We start from the raw sequence: 16,017 nt of genomic DNA on the forward strand, positions 1-16,017 counted from the left end.
TCCTGTAGTACATTTTTTTGTTAGAAAAAAAAGTTTTCGTCACACGATTGACACTAGCCGCAACAGTGCGTTGGTAATTCTGTACAAAATTAATTCCACATCGATTAAATGGTACGATTGATTTTCTATTCGTAATTCGATTGATCTGGTCCACCCGATATTATTCACTGATAAAACTTAAAATGCGAAGTATCCCTCGGTACTGCGTCCCCTTTTTCCCATCGACTCCTATTTACTCGTCATACCACGGCTGCCAACCGTCTAACCACCCCTGTACAGGAATCTACCGTGGGTTTGTTCTTTACTGATGAAACGTTCTCGAACCCTTCCGGACTTCCGTAATACCGAGCTAGAGATGTAGAAACAAAGGGAAAGGGTTGAGAAAATAGGAGTGGGCGTTGCAGGGGTTGAACGAGCGATTTCGTTCTGGAAGGATACTGCTTGGTTTTCTATCTATAGCTACGTGTTTTCTCAGGGATGCAAACAATTACAAGAGCGTCGATTGTTTCGTGAGCCCTCCAGACATCCAGACAGGTCACCGGGGCTTAGCGTTCGGCAAGTTCATCCGTAGACGACGGCAAAGCAAGGGGGAGAAAATCGTAAGGACGTAAGTAACAACGCGGCAGCTCTGTCGCTTTCCTGGATATTAAATATTAATCCCGTGAAATTACTAGCACGCCGGCAATCTTTCGCTACGTCCGGACTCTTTCCTCCCCTTAACCATCCATTCCTCGTTCACCAACCGCCGCCGTCTCTTTTCTCGTCCGGTACGCGCAATCTCTAACTCGGTGCCGTCCTACTCTAGGCAACGAGGAGTAATCTAGGCGCTGGATTAACCCAGGGCTCAAGATATCAGTCGGGATTTATTGTGCCTGTTCTGTCGGAGCACCAGTAAGGAAGGTACAGTATAAAGACGCAGTAGCCTGCACCAGAGAAGGGTGACGCGGAAGGGTCTCTACCAGAGCAAGGGATGTCACGGTGTACCTATGTGTCACATTGGCCATCTAGAAACGTGAGCTCGAGTATAGCATGGAGTAATTAGACTCGAATCATATGGATAAGTATCAAGTACCATTATTCTATACAGTTCCTGGTATTAACTTGTTATTTACTATGAAAATTTAGTTCAGACACGAACCTCGTTTCTTATAGGAAAATTATTATGCTGTAAGGAGTAGAATTTATTAAATGCAATATAATCTCATTGTCCTAGAATACCAGGCACCATGTGACTAGACTGGTTCCAATGTCCATCAAATATATTTTGGATCTGTAGTATTTACTCTCCGAGTGACATTAACGACCATGCTTTATGGTTGCGCGTGTGAAATTTCCCTGGTGTCTGTAATGTTATTGCAGCGGCCATGAAAACAGGGGACGATGTGGCTCGAGGTCAGAGTACAATAATCGTACTAGGTAGATATAGGCAGGCGCATCTGGCTGTACTAACGTATGTACATATAAGTGCGTACGTACATACGCACGTGTGTAAATAAATATATGCACGTTTCGGGATCAGACCCGATTATCCCATCTCGTAGGATGTCCTGTGCAGCATCATTTTATTGTGTGAATATGTATATCGCGTAATGTACAGCAGAAGTGATTATATGAAGTCTTTTGGGATAGAATTGATCGTCTAGGACAAGGGTGTAAATTTAATGCTCTATAATACTAAATTTGGTAACCCTTTTGGAAAATCCATTTAACTCTCGTGGAAGCGACCCTAGATTTTAGGGTGATTCTACTCTCTACAGCTTTTGTGTTAATGTCGAGGGTGCATCCTCGTAATTATACGTTTTACACTCGGCGGACAAGCTCCTCTTTTTTCTGCACGCTGGATTTCACTGATTGGCCACTAGACTTGATTGAGCGCTCATGCAAAATAATTTGTATCTACTGTGGGACATTTCTTGTGTAAGTGTATTAAATTGTATAAATAAATTTTATTTTCGATATGTTATAATTATTCTAGGGTAATTGTATAATATCGTATACTTATGTGTTTTAGGTATTATAGAGAAAAATTACAATGTATAAAGTTATCGAACTACTGATTGATTAAGTTTGTGTTAAACATTGCGAAATTTGCATTGGAATATTTATACGAATTTAATTTAAGTGGTTTTCAATCGATTTGACCGTTAAATGAAATCATCTTATTTCTTATATTTGTCGAATTCATTTTTTTGCGAAAACATTGTTCAATTCTGCGAATTATATTGATCAAACTTATTTGGCCATTCCGTAGAAAACGAATGGTTTGTTGGATCAGTAGTATCTCTCTGTTTTTCTAATTTTTTTGAGAGAGTCGATGGTGCTCTCTTAATGCACATTATAACAATGAAAACAAAAAGACTGATAACCATGAGAAAAGCTAGAGCGATTATGAGCATTGTCACGTTTTTATACACTAGCGTATATTCGTAACGAACGTTGATGTGTGTCCAGACTTCTTTTGGATTCACTTCAGTGAGACTAGCTACGCATGTCCATTGACCAATATCCTCTTCGAACGTAGCTTTTAAAATTGAGAAAATTTTCATTAAAATTCGAGACCGATTATTCAGATATTAAAAAATATTTCTTTTTATTATTAACAAAGAAAATTATTAATTTCATACCTTTCGTATATATGCTGCAACTTGTAGCTGTTTGTTCCACGTAATAACGTGGCTCAATGTTATTGAATATTCCGTAGCCATCAGGACGAATCCATCGACAGAAATCAATACTGCTCTCGTGACCCGGAAGTGTGCGACATGTTAACCATATTCCGGTATGATCAACTTTTGTTTTTGACCAATCCGCAATGATCAAACTTTCTGTATAAATGAAAATCAATTGCATAGATTAATATTGTATTTGCATATTCATTAAGACTGGCTCCATTTAATAGAATATAATCTGACATAATAAATTATACAATGTATCATTATTTACAATAATATTCTCCGTGATACGTACTTGTAACCGTAACTGTAACCTTTGCGTGCAGTTCTGCTTCACTGACAAGTCCCATGCGGCAGCTCCATTCCCCGGAATGTGAATCTTCAGCAACTTCAATAACTGCACCGCATTCTCCAAGAGCGAGACCTGAACCCGTATAACGAAGAAACGAGGGGCCACTTCCGCTTTCAGATATGGCATAAGCTGTTCCGTTGGGACTGCGAAGCCAGCAATAACTCAGCACAGAGTCGACGCTGCATTTAATCTGGAATAGTGGATCAAAAAAGTCATACGTAGTAAGACAGGAAATTTTGCTTTATAATGTTTGAATACTGACTATCATTAGGACTGGAAAGGAATGAAGCTTTATTTAATATTTTTAAAACTTACGACAAAAGAATCTCCACGTTTAACGTATACTTCACTTTTCGCTGGTTGTACTTTGATTGTATTCTTATTCATTCCGTCATGTACCCGAATAATAGAACCTACAATATTGCCATTACCATTTTCAGCCGTACATGTCCACGCACCATAATCTTCGTAGTTCGGTTGGGTTATACTTAATCCACAATCGTGAATATTTTCCACAAACATACGTGACGATTGAAATCCTTCTCCATAATACATATATCTGCCACGTAAAAGTCAACGTAATGTATACAAATTGATATACTACTCAGTTTGACATATGAAATTTTTTATTAGTGCGCTGCTTTTTAATGACCAATTATAATATATGTATATTAATTATTGATTCGTACCTGTCATTTCCGACACCAGGTGACATATGGAACGATGTGCCATCCGGTCGTGTAAATCGGCAAAATCGGACAGAATTAGAACGAATTTTACATAATAAATTAATTTCACCATTGTCCCCTGTTGTGACGCTGACATTTAGGGCGCGATCCTCTGTAGTGATAACGTGAAATTAGATGAATGCCGACCTTTCGATAATAAGATTAGTTATTGATTTTACGGGGCAAAGAAAATACGATCGACTTACCGTACGTGATAACATTTACTTTAGATTCAGTAAGATTTACTTTTCCTTGAACAGCATATCGACAGATCCAAATGCCCATGTGATTGTATCGAACGATTGGTATATCGTAACGACAAGGACTGGATTTAATAGGTAATAATTGACCGTTTGGTTTTTCAAATTGAGAAAAAGTAGCATCACTCGGTCCCACTGTTATCGTACTAGCAATACCATTTTGAAGATATAGTGTAATGTTCTAGGAAAATTTGATTATTATTAACACTTTGAGAAAGTGTTGAACCTGAGGAATTTATGATTTTATGAAATTCATTGAAATAGATACTTAGGTACTACATGTTCATAAGTTGTCTACCTGTCATGAAAAATTCTGATAACGTTACAAAAAATAAATAACGAATTCCATCTTTAATTATACAGAAAAGAAAAATAATTTTACTTTGATAATTTGAAGTTATAAAACTTTACAGAAAAAAATATATTTTTACAAGTTTATCTTTTTTCATAATGTTGCAATATATTTTTCATTTTGAAAAGATAAACTTAAATATTTCTTTTGTCAAACTTTCTTTTATATCTTTATCGATAAACGGTAACAAGCAGAGAAATAATAAAATTACTTCATTTTTTTTATTCAACGTGTGTATGTCTCTTGTCTATTTATCACCACTTCATAGATTTTATTTTTTGTGATGTTCACTATTTCAATTTACTGATTATGATAATCTGACAAGGAATATCTATGCATCACTTTATACTGATGTTCCAGATGTGACAATCTTATATGCACGTGCCAAGTTTTTTATTTCACTTCAATTCAATCCGATAATTTGAACCTAGTATAAATATATGGCAAAGTGAAATTTACCTTCTCGACAGAGATGAGATTTTCTTTCTGTACTAATACGTCAAATCTGCCAACGTAGGAAATAAAGTTTCCGAGCCATGCGACGATCTTCCATTCACCATTGTGATTATCGTTTATCGTCAATCGAACTCCGCATTGACCGTAAAGTTTGGGGTTCTCCCTTTCGTCGCGAAGAATGTCAATTTCTTCGCCCTGCAAGTTAACGGAGACCCATGGAATTTACTGCCAGCCTTGATAATTTACCGTGAAACTTTCTTCCTTCGCAGTAACAGTTCCTATAAGTATCTACCGTCGGGTCCGTTACGATGCAGGATGTGAGATTCACGAATCCCTCGGAGACCCGAGCGCTCACCGAGTATCCTGGAAAGACGCGAATCATCTTCGAAGGGATGATATTTGTTTCCTGAAAAGTAAAAGAGAAGAAAGAGAGAAAAGAAAGATAAATGTCCTTCACATTTTACTTTTAAACATTTTAACCCCTTATAAGAGCCAGGGTCACTGGGATTGATAAAATTTATAAACTTATAATATAAAAAATTCAATTTTGAAAGAATCTAAGAGATATCAAAATATCTTTATGCCATATCCCGATAATATTAATTTGTTGTAGAACATAATTCGAATGATATACTCCTGTCAAAGTGTGCATGTATTACCGGTTTACATGGTAATTTTGTTATAAGCATATTCCATTGTAATCTTTTTCTATTCAGATTCCAACGTAAATTTCGATTTTTCACGTGTAATGATCATACAGTTTCATAATATTAATATTATAATTACATCAATCGATTTTGCTGTGTATAAAGTCTAGTATCGGACTTCGCTCTACTTTGAGAGGCCATCTTTTTATAGATATCAAGATAAAACAGTCTCTCTAATGTAGAACTGACGTTATCATTGATTTTGGTCGACTATATATTATCATCAATAACAAAAGAGGTCTGAAATACTATATTATACTGTACAATAAGTTCTCCTCATATTGTTAAAAAACAATGTCGTTACTCGATCAATAAACTAATCAAATGACGAATTAAAAAAAATCTAATTGTATAATATAATAAGCAATTAAATTAATGCGTAAATTATTATTATAGAAACTTAATAAAAAGTTGATTTACCTGCTCCACGTGCAGACCATACTTTAGTATAGTATAATCACCGGATGAAATATCTGTTGTGTTGTCAGGATATACTTTAATAATCCACCAACCAGCATCTTCAACAGTAACATACCTAATACTTGTAGTACAAGTTCGTTTAAAACGGTTTCCATTATAGTATAGATTCTCCGGTATATTCTTTGCCGGATATACAGTAAATTCTTCACCACGATTGTTCAAAACTTCACAGCGTTGAACATTGACGATAGATTCAGCATTGAAGGTCGCTTCCTGACCGCAGGAGATGTTCAAGTTCCTAACGATCGGTACTTCCGCTGTGAAGAGTGCAAGAAAATAAGTAAAAGAGAATAATAAATAAAAAGAGACTCGTTGGCAGACGCGCCATAAAATATACAGCATAGGAAAATCGAAGGCTATAGCCAGGATAAAGCATTTTGTGCTTCGATGAACGAAGATTCCTGCTTCTTTTTTACGAGTGACTCGCAGCTTTTCTATTGGGTCTTGCGATAAAGAAAGGGAAGACAACGCGCTATAAATTCAACATAACGGAAAATGCGAGAGTGAAAGTGGAACTAAGGGCAGCGGGCGTGTATCACGGACAGATAGTTGAAGTGGAGTAGGTACGGTTTTCGTTTCTACAGAGAAAGGGTGGAACCGGGAAAGAACCATAAATCTAGCGATTTACCAAGAGAGCCGTGCGCGACTCGCAGAACCAGAAGAATCGCGAATATAGTATAACGCTCCATTCCGCCTTCGGCACTGCGCAGACTTTGAGGTAGAAATTGGGAAAACTGCTTCTTTTATATCGGGATGACACATCGGTTAGAGATAACTTGTCAACGGTAAGTATCTCTTGCGTTATCAGTCAGTCATGTATGTGGTAAAGCAACATTCATAATACAGTCATATCTTATATCAATATATTGAATATATATTGAATATATTATATTTATATATAGTATATATAAAATTGTAATTTCTTTTAATTAACTAAGACTAAATCGAGATCAATTAAAATACAACCTATCATGCCCGTCTTTTCTCGGCTGTGTATATCGCATTAACCCAGCAACGATTTACCGCTCGATACGTTGCAACACTGGTTCTTATCGCGGCAATGTTTATCCCATGGTTAATTACCTTGTATTTGTTTTAAGCGGGGGTCTTGCAACTGACCATTTCTTATCGGAACAGTCGCTCAACAGTGCAGACAATACTTATCTGACTTGGCAGATGCACTGAGTCATTCAGGATTTGAAATTGTTAGAGGAGCAGCACGTGCGTGCCATGTTCGTTCGTTTATTCGAGGGATGAAAATCCATAAAGGGGGACGCATAAGTGCGCACAAGTTCAAGAACAACGAAAAATCAGTCCCACGTGGACGAACTGTTGCGTGGGGTGATTCCCTAAGTGGGGCTAACGGGATTAACATGTACGAGGATGGAGGAAAAAAAAGAGAAAAATATATACGTAGAGAGACATTACGGTCGCGGTATCGTGGTCGCGCAAAATGATATATTTCTGTGAAGTCGGAAAAGTCCATTTCGTGGTCCCTTGTGTCATCAGCCAATCCTATTTGAGATTAGACGGAGGCGTGAATTGTGTTACCTTGGGGTTTGAGCGGATCAAAGGCAAATTCCCGGTTGGGATGCATACGGGCGTAATTGATATGCCTGATGGGGGTTTCCAAGTCGGATAGTCAATTACCATAATCTTGTTGCGGGAGGCCAGTCTACATCCGCGCCGATTCCGTATACCGTTGGTATACACCGGGGATATCAATTCGATTTTGCGAAATGGAAGAAAGCCAACCCTCCATGAATTATTAGATTACAATCAATACATGAACGACCAAGAGGCCCCCTTTTCAATTAACGGACTCCTATATTTCATTAAAATCGTACGCGATGATTGTGTATACGAAAAGTCTAAACAAAGCTAATTGTGTAATTTCAATGCTACACTGTATATTTTACGTATTAGTTTACACCGGTAAATTGTAAGTGCATGCTAAAGTTAGCGTAAGTTAACGTACGTTAAATACGAGTAGATTTGCTACTCCTAATGATGCTATGGTTACTGATTTCTTATTAGGGATATAATATTAAATACATCACATACATCAAGGGAATAATGTAACATTTGAGAAACGCACTGACCAATTTTATTTTCAGCTCTTGTATCGACACCCGTTACACTACTGGACCCAGATAATTAATAAAATGCTCCGTTCTTAAGATCCATCTCCGTAGTATTCCTCTTTCCTTCAATTTGAGGGGAATGTACTCCCCCACTCTTGCCAACAGGCAAATGGAAGCGTGGGGAAACATGAAGTCATACGTACGTGTGCGCATGCGCCTCCGAGCCCCGAATCGGGAATCTTAGAGAGGGAGGACTGTAAAGTGAAATTTTGAATATTCGTGAATTTTATTTGTACTATTAATAAAACGTAAAATAACCCTTGCTGAATCATTAATATTACGTCTGTCATGTATGACTATATTCTAAGTTTGAAATGATGGATTATCGTTTCAATACCTGTCTACGTGTTTGCCTTAATTGAGCTAAAGCTATACTGTATTACAAAAATATGTATACCTCTATCGATCCGAATATTTTGCCTACTACGAATATACGTGCAATACGCGTGGCTCTGTAAATTTGCTCCTCTGACGCAAGTAGATTATTTATAAATGTTTTCACATTCAAATAGTGCCGTATGCGGTTTACTTTACATTCTTCCTTCCACGCGCAGCTCGATTAACTGCGTTAAATATGACCGGCTATTTATCTGAGGGATATAATAGAGACGTTACTTTCACGCCATATGTCGCCTGTATACAATGAGCTTACGCGCAGTTAAATGACTATGCTCTGCAATATGTCTAAAATACAACAAATAGCTAGGAAAATCATTTGTGGAAATTCAGTTTGTACCTACAATGGTACAATACACTTTTGTATCAAGAGGGGTGATCCAAGCTGTTGCGGTCATTGTCACAATAGTCCGCATTTCAATCTCCATTTATACCAGTCAGTTACTGTCATTAAAAAAAATATATTTCACAGTAAAGGGTAATATCGAGAAATGTTATTGTACAGCGAAGTGACTATCACAGAAATTCGATTTCAGTTATTGTTATGAGTCATATAACTTATTACAATTTTTTTACTGGAAGCTGAAAATAGCTTATATAAAGTGTTTCAGTTTTTTTGACTTTTAGATTTGTTTGTTAAATAAAATCGATATATCAAATAAATTCAATTGATTGTATCACGTGGATTATCATGCAACACGTGGTAATTGTTATATCGCTACTGATCTCCAGAAATAGACACGTATGACCCTAATATTATTATCGCCATCTCTTTACAATGGCACGTTATCCAAATGAGATTTTAACAATGACAATTTTCTATTTCTATCCCGAAATGATGAAACACTGTTACAATCGTGTCAAAGCAATATCATTGAATAAAAAGATACATACGGAACGCTGATAAATGCTCACCATAACGCAAGTGACAATGAGCCATCTAGTATTTCATCTGCACTGCCATTAATATACAATAATAAAAATAATACATTGATTAAATTTCAACTTTCACATTTTTTCACCGCTCCACAATTATCACGATATCAATATGATCGTCGAGGTCACAAACGCTAATTTCTGCAATTACATTGAATTCAAACACTTTTGTGATTAAAAAGATTTGACACCAAATAGTGATTGCCAGTAATTAGATTCAATCAGATCGAATACGTACTCAAATATACAAATAATCACATATGAAAAAATAAACATAATTTAATGTGCGAATAAAAATGTCGATCAGCTTGCGTGTTCATTTTTTTACGACAATAAAAAATACACCTGTGTATAAAAACATATATGCACTTGGCATCACGATAGTCAAAACCAAGTCCCTCGAACCCAGTGAACGTCACGGCATATCACGCACACGGCCAGTCATTTGCACAATAATGGTGTAATTCTAGCGACGCCCTGATAGTGTCAGCATCGCGTTATTCCAGCAACGCAGAAGCGTATCGACGATAAACACGAGTACCGCACCCTCGTGGGACTGCATTAGTGCATGGTCAAAGTTGTAACTGCTATGTCGTGTGCATATATGCACATGAATATATATAGTAGCTATAGTCTGTATCGACTAGGATTCGGAAATGCATCTGTATATCGGTAGGCCGTTGTTGTGATTCTCCCTATGAAGTCATCGCTACTGTCAACGGCACTGAGAAACATTACGAGCTGAATCTGAATAGGAGTTTGCGATTACCCATATATGAACGAGCCGAATGCATTTGCATTTACGGAGTTACGACTTAGGTACTATATTATGTACAATACGGATATAGAGTATAGGTACTGTGAGTGCGTATGCAGTTAAACAGGGAAGTTATGTTTCTGCGTGATCCAATTTAAATATATATGGTATGTATATTATTATAGGATATATTTTTATAATTTCATGTTAATCCTAAAACTTTAGTTCTACATATTTTATGATGACACGAGAAATTTAATTTAATCTATCTATGGATCGAGTATTTGAAGGATCGACCTAGTTTCACCGAGGGAATTTTAGTTAGGGAAATAACTAGTAAACGACGGAAGTGCATATATTATTATGGTATCAAACGTACAATGCACGTTTCTCAGAACTTCATGTCGCTTCAATAATTTAATACTTCATAAGGGTAAAGTTGACTGGCATATTTCAATACACTGTATTTCCACATATAACCCGTCCATATAATTCCTGGATCAATTGCATCACATAATGTCCATTACCTGTCACGGATTCTCCAACTTCCATAATCCAAATGTTAACTTGACAGAAGTGTCACTTCGACCCTTCGTATTTGGCGAATCAACGCGAACGAAGAGACAAGAGCCATCACGAGCCGTAGAGCCGGATAGAGGAAAAAGGGAATATAAAAAAAGAAAATAATAGATAGCGAGAGGTCTCGAGATTATCACACACGATATATAGATACCACCTATGGAGGCTTTACGCGTAACAATGGAAAAACAGCAATGGGTACCGTAAGTGCTTTAGATACCTATATAAATTAATTGTGCTGTCGGGAGGGTGCACGTATAGGTACTACGTGTGGATCTCAAGTGGGCTTGCGAGATTAGAGGGTTGGTTTTTGTTAGATTTGCACGACAATGCCCGGATCAGCCGGGCATGTGTGAACCCACCGCTTGGCGAACCACTCTCTCGTTTTCCAAGGGTTCCCTAATCCTGATGCTCTCCAATTTGATACATTTTCATCCACCATTTTATTGCGTGTAAAGAAATTATATAATGTTCAAGACGTAGATACTGATATTCGAAATTCTTCGGCAATTCTTGATTTGTTCTCAATTTCACACTCATTTGATGAGATTAATTATAAGATATCTATGTACATCTAAACTATAGCTGACATGGGGAATATATATATGTAATGTATGGACAGATGTTCTTTAAAGGATACAGCATACCTAACTGGCTGCAGAAGTCGTCCTCGAAAGATACGGATATACATAAAACAATATACAGTCTTGCTTATCTGTTTGATACAGTTCTAAGAGTTTTGAAATATTCAAACCGCTTCTTTATAGTCTCTATTTGTTTTGTACGCTTTGATATGTTATTCTTCAGATAACACGATACATATGTCTTTCGTTCATTTTATGGCATGTGTGTCGTTCCTTGTTTCCTACATATGACTGCCATCACCTAAAATTATATCAAAGAAAAGCATACGAAACTGCTGACTTATTTACTAGATTAAATAGATGAAAGCTAAGCTTTCACGATTATCTTTTTTTTTTTTTTTAACCGGATCTAATATTAACCTAGTACGTTCTTTAGGGTTTGTGAAGTAACAAAAAAAGAAACTGTTCATAAAATCCGGTCAGTTGAACCGCTAACGAATTCGTCTGGTGTAACGGGAGGAAACCTGGCGTGTTTCAAGACGATGATGCCACCGGACAGACAGGGTCGAATTTAAAAGAATGACTCATGCAGTTATTTCACGAATGGGACAAAAGCCTTTTGAATTCTGTTTCTTCGAGGGATCTCCGAAGGTGTTTCTCGAGTTACGTTTCACTGACGCGCATAATGGAGGATTATATTTCAAAAAAGTGTTTCGCTTGACTCCGTTGTTGATGCAATGGCCGGCGAAAGCCTTCTGGAAGGATCTCGCCGACAGAACAATTTGCAATAACGTTAAACAGCCGTTCCTTTGGTTCGATAAAATTGTCTGAAGGCATCACGAAGAAAAAGGTAACCTACCCACTCCACAAGGCTGAATATTTCCTTCAAGAGGTTTCCGTCTTCGAAACAAAGAAGTCACTGTGTAATATTAACTGAATGCTTTCCTTAACGGTACGGATTACGATCCTACAGGGGCATCGATATCAGCGAGATCACGAATCCAGTATTTCTAGAGCAATTAATAACAATTAGTCACCCGAAACGAGGAGCATTAGACCGGGATCATGAGAAATATCGATCTAAATCACCACATGCCATTCCTAGTTAAACGTTTTGGAATGGCAGGACTCTGGTATTACTTTAATTGTTCCCAGTCGTTGCGTCGATCGTTTCTGCTCCTTAATTACATCCTTCGTCCTGTATATTTCGAGCGATTTTACTTACCTGCTCTCAGACCCTACATGGACCAGTTTAGGCTTGGGTTTCACGCGTCATCCCTTATAGTAAGTCTGTGTTTAGAAAGCAGCGAGAGACGAAGAGAGGGGAATTTTTTATTTCATCTATACGTTCAGATTTATTAGATACACCTTGCTTGTTTACTCGGTCATCATCCATCTGACTGATTGGCACGAGAAATTTGTCACTTTTTGTCGCGCGTGATTTTTTCTCCATTATTTATTTTTCCAATTATTTTTCACTAGCACGGGATGCTCGGCCCACGTGCGGTAAAATTGGATGCGTCGACACGCGATATCGCAGGTTAGTTTTTGTTTCGCGCTTTTCGCGAGTCAACGTAGCGGAAAGGTGTAAAGAGCATTTCATCAAAGGCTGGTTCAGTATTCTGCCTGTTGCGCTCTTCGCCCGTTCCTTGTCAGCATTTTTCCACCCAATTATTCGTAATTATAGCGTACTGCCGTCCCATGACTGTTTTGCTAATTGGCGTTAGATGGAAAATGGGCGTGGGATTCTTGAAGACTCAGCAAAAAAAAAGGTGTTCGAAAGTCTATCATCTCTATGGCTAGAATCATCGTGTCTTAATTCCAGCTGTTTAACGATACTTAACGAGACACACCTTTCACCCTTGTAAAAGACAATTCAATAAGAGCTAAGACCAAAATGTTCTGAACCCTGTAAATTTCTATTTAATAAAAATCAAACAACGTTGTACTTTTATTATGTTTTGCAATACTCCATTATCTATAATACAATACAGTCTATGTAAAATATTGCGTAACCATAATTAAATGGTTTTGCCTACTCAATGGTTGTCATAAAACCAAAATCAGTTACGTGATTACGAAAAAGAATATTAAATGATCTATATGTAATATGACTAGTTAAATCCGGTCACTTTCTATTAGACAATATCTCTTACGTTCCAATACATGAAGTGCTCTACATCTGCATATGAATACTGTATATCTACCTAGGATAGGCGAGACAGTCAAATTCAGTGAACGGTCGCACCAGGGCCACAGCCATATAGTATAACTGTAGTATAACAATAGAGATATGAAAGCATGATGAAATTACAAGCAAGTCTTTTATCATACGTTAGATAAAATTTCATTAAGAAAATTCACTTTTCCATGAGTAGTGATGCTGGTCAAACGTCTTCTATAATTCCACCGGCCATGCTTCACGCTCGTGTTTTCATCAAAATTTCACGTTTGGACATTGGCTATTTCGATAAATTATCTAAATCATGTAGCCGGGGGTTATTCGTAATAGCACGGGAAAGGGATAAATAGTGGAAGCGAAAGTGGTTAAGGCAGCAATTTGTTGGTCCTCCTACCATCTGTCAAAAGCCACGTTGCATTATCGAGGTTCTGCGTATTATAATAAAAGCCCGCCGGTCAAACCTCGATTCAAACCTGTCCGTTTGATTGGGGTTTGACTCTAATTACTCAAAAATTATACGGCACTTTTGCCCTTACGATCATTCGGCAATGGGGATACCCTGTCATGTATATATACTACAGTCATTATGATTTATTACACCATGAAATAGGCATAGGTCCGAAAACCAATCTTTTTCAAAATCATGATCGATCAGTCACATCCAGGATGCTCCTGCCCGAAAGTCACGCAAACTTATTCTTATAAGTTATAGCATTATATATTTTGCGTAGTATTATATATTTTCACCTAAAAAAATGATTTTTAGACTGGACATGCCCATGTATAATCTGTGCCGCACGATTCTGCTATGTAGAATGTATTATATACATGAAGGTAAATCCTACTCGGGTGGCTACCAGTGATTTCACCTAATGGTCAGAAACCCAAATGTACCACACCATTGAAATGAAATTCCCTGAATGCTTATTCTCTTGAAATGCCAATGTATCGCAAATATAGTACTCTGTTATATTGTTGCATATCTCAATTGAGCAGTCGATAGTTGAATTTATTGAACCAATAACTCATAGAGAATTAAAGATACTGAAAACATAACAATGAGAATACCACGGGAATTGTATGACGATGAATTCAAAATGGATTCAACATACCTTGAGAAAAATTGGTTCCAATGCCGCTGGAAATTGTAATTCCAGTTGCCGTTTAAAGTTGAACTATTGATGATTGGTTTGTTGATCCACGGTAAGAAGGAAAACGTTGAAGATAATAGAGGAAAGGCGCTTCAAAGTGGGAAAAAGAGTGAGGAATGAAGAAAGTAGGAGAGAATGATGTGAAATGGGCCCCTCCCCGCCCATTTCCGTGAGGTCCTACCTCTCCACGAAGGAGCTATGTCACCTCCGAGGTCAAACAGAGGACCGTTTTTTGGGGATTGAGGAAAAAACTCCGAATCCTGAAACTCCCACGTCCAAAACTCGGGGGAAAAACCTCAGGAACGAAAAGAAGTTGGGCTGGGCGACAAGAAAGATGCAAAAGATAAGTTGAACGCAAAAGTCTCTCGTTTCCAATATAGACTTTAATCAAAAAGGTGCTCAAAAGAGCCGATATTACTTCAAGTGAAGCTAACCCAGGAACAGAAGGAAAGGCAGCGACTTTGCCCAGACCCAACGGACTTCCTCTATGACTTCCCCAGCGACACATAGGATCGTCTCCACTAACACAAGTACTCAACGGTCAGCGACGTCTTCCAGCGTTTTCAGGAAAGCGAAAAAATATATTACCATCGCGAAACATAGACACCTGGTTAGATTGACTGCACGCAAGACTATGGTCGTAGCGTACCCTAAGGGTGCTCAAGGTCCCCATCGGGAGGCCTGAAGAGACCATATTGCTACCACAACCTGGGCCCGACCTACTGAGCAAGCTCAGCAGACAAGGCGGAAGGGCCAGGGCCCCGTCGCTATGGTCTACGTGTTTCTCTAACAGAATGAACTACCTCTTATGACTACTCGAAGAAATATGCTAACCCAACCAAAGGAGTAGGAAAATTAAGACAAGCACAATGGAAAGTGAACGAGAACAGAACATAAAGAAGAGGGCAGAAAGAAAGAAATAAGGAAAGTAAATAATAAGTTAAGAAATAAAAAATAAAATATAAATGATAGTAACAAAATACGGAATACGAGTATAGGAATAAGCAAGAAATGGATATAGAAAAAAAAAAGTTGAAAGTGGGTAAGATGGGATCGTCGAAGAGAATTGAATAGTCGACTAGCCCATGGAGAAATGAGCGCCCTAAGCCTAAGCATTCCCAAAAGTGCCCCACCCTCCCTCCTTCCTTCGCGAGTTTTGCGCTAAAAGTTTGGGCTCCGAAAAATTTTATAATTTCCAGTATTTCTAACCTTTACCCACCGTGGTTCCTGTCTATTGAGTGTTAACGTATACACTTATTAATATGATTCATCAGTCGGGCC

At 37.8% G+C, this 16,017-nt stretch overlaps 1 protein-coding gene across 2 annotated transcripts; it reads right to left on the reverse strand.

Annotated features, from left to right (window-relative positions):
• Window positions 1-1,926: 1,926 nt before the first annotated feature.
• LOC107270452 lies at window positions 1,927-9,685 on the reverse strand. 2 transcript variants are annotated; one of them, XM_025088447.1, is made up of 10 exons: window positions 9,442-9,685; window positions 5,948-6,264; window positions 5,113-5,226; window positions 4,824-5,015; window positions 3,959-4,193; window positions 3,714-3,864; window positions 3,340-3,583; window positions 2,968-3,214; window positions 2,625-2,825; window positions 1,927-2,521 (listed from the first exon to the last, which is right to left on the reverse strand). In XM_025088447.1, exons 1-10 carry the CDS (start codon window positions 9,485-9,487, stop codon window positions 2,205-2,207), a joined length of 2,064 nt encoding a protein of 687 aa, XP_024944215.1. In that variant the 5' UTR covers window positions 9,488-9,685; the 3' UTR covers window positions 1,927-2,204. The 2 variants fall into 2 exon arrangements, with proteins under 2 accessions (XP_024944215.1, XP_015600973.1); XM_015745487.2 differs by lacking the exon at window positions 9,442-9,685 and adding an exon at window positions 6,636-6,731.
• Between the last annotated feature and the right edge of the window lie 6,332 nt (window positions 9,686-16,017).

Source organism: Cephus cinctus, unplaced genomic scaffold (genome assembly GCF_000341935.2).
Source record: "Cephus cinctus unplaced genomic scaffold, Ccin1 Ccin1_scaffold0080, whole genome shotgun sequence".
NCBI lineage: Eukaryota > Metazoa > Arthropoda > Insecta > Hymenoptera > Cephidae > Cephus > Cephus cinctus.

What these genes read in the sequence shown, in the direction of transcription:
- LOC107270452 (XM_015745487.2), bottom strand. Translation starts at nt 6,696, where the DNA reads ATGGAGCGTTATACTATATTCGCGATTCTTCTGGTTCTGCGAGTCGCG. An exon ending in ATGGTCTGCACGTGGAGCAG is followed by an intron (nt 5,227 to 5,947) that starts GTAAATCAACTT and finishes TTTACTTTTCAG; the next exon opens with GAAACAAATATCATCCCTTC. An exon ending in AACGTGGAGATTCTTTTGTC is followed by an intron (nt 3,215 to 3,339) that starts GTAAGTTTTAAA and finishes CCACTATTCCAG; the next exon opens with ATTAAATGCAGCGTCGACTC.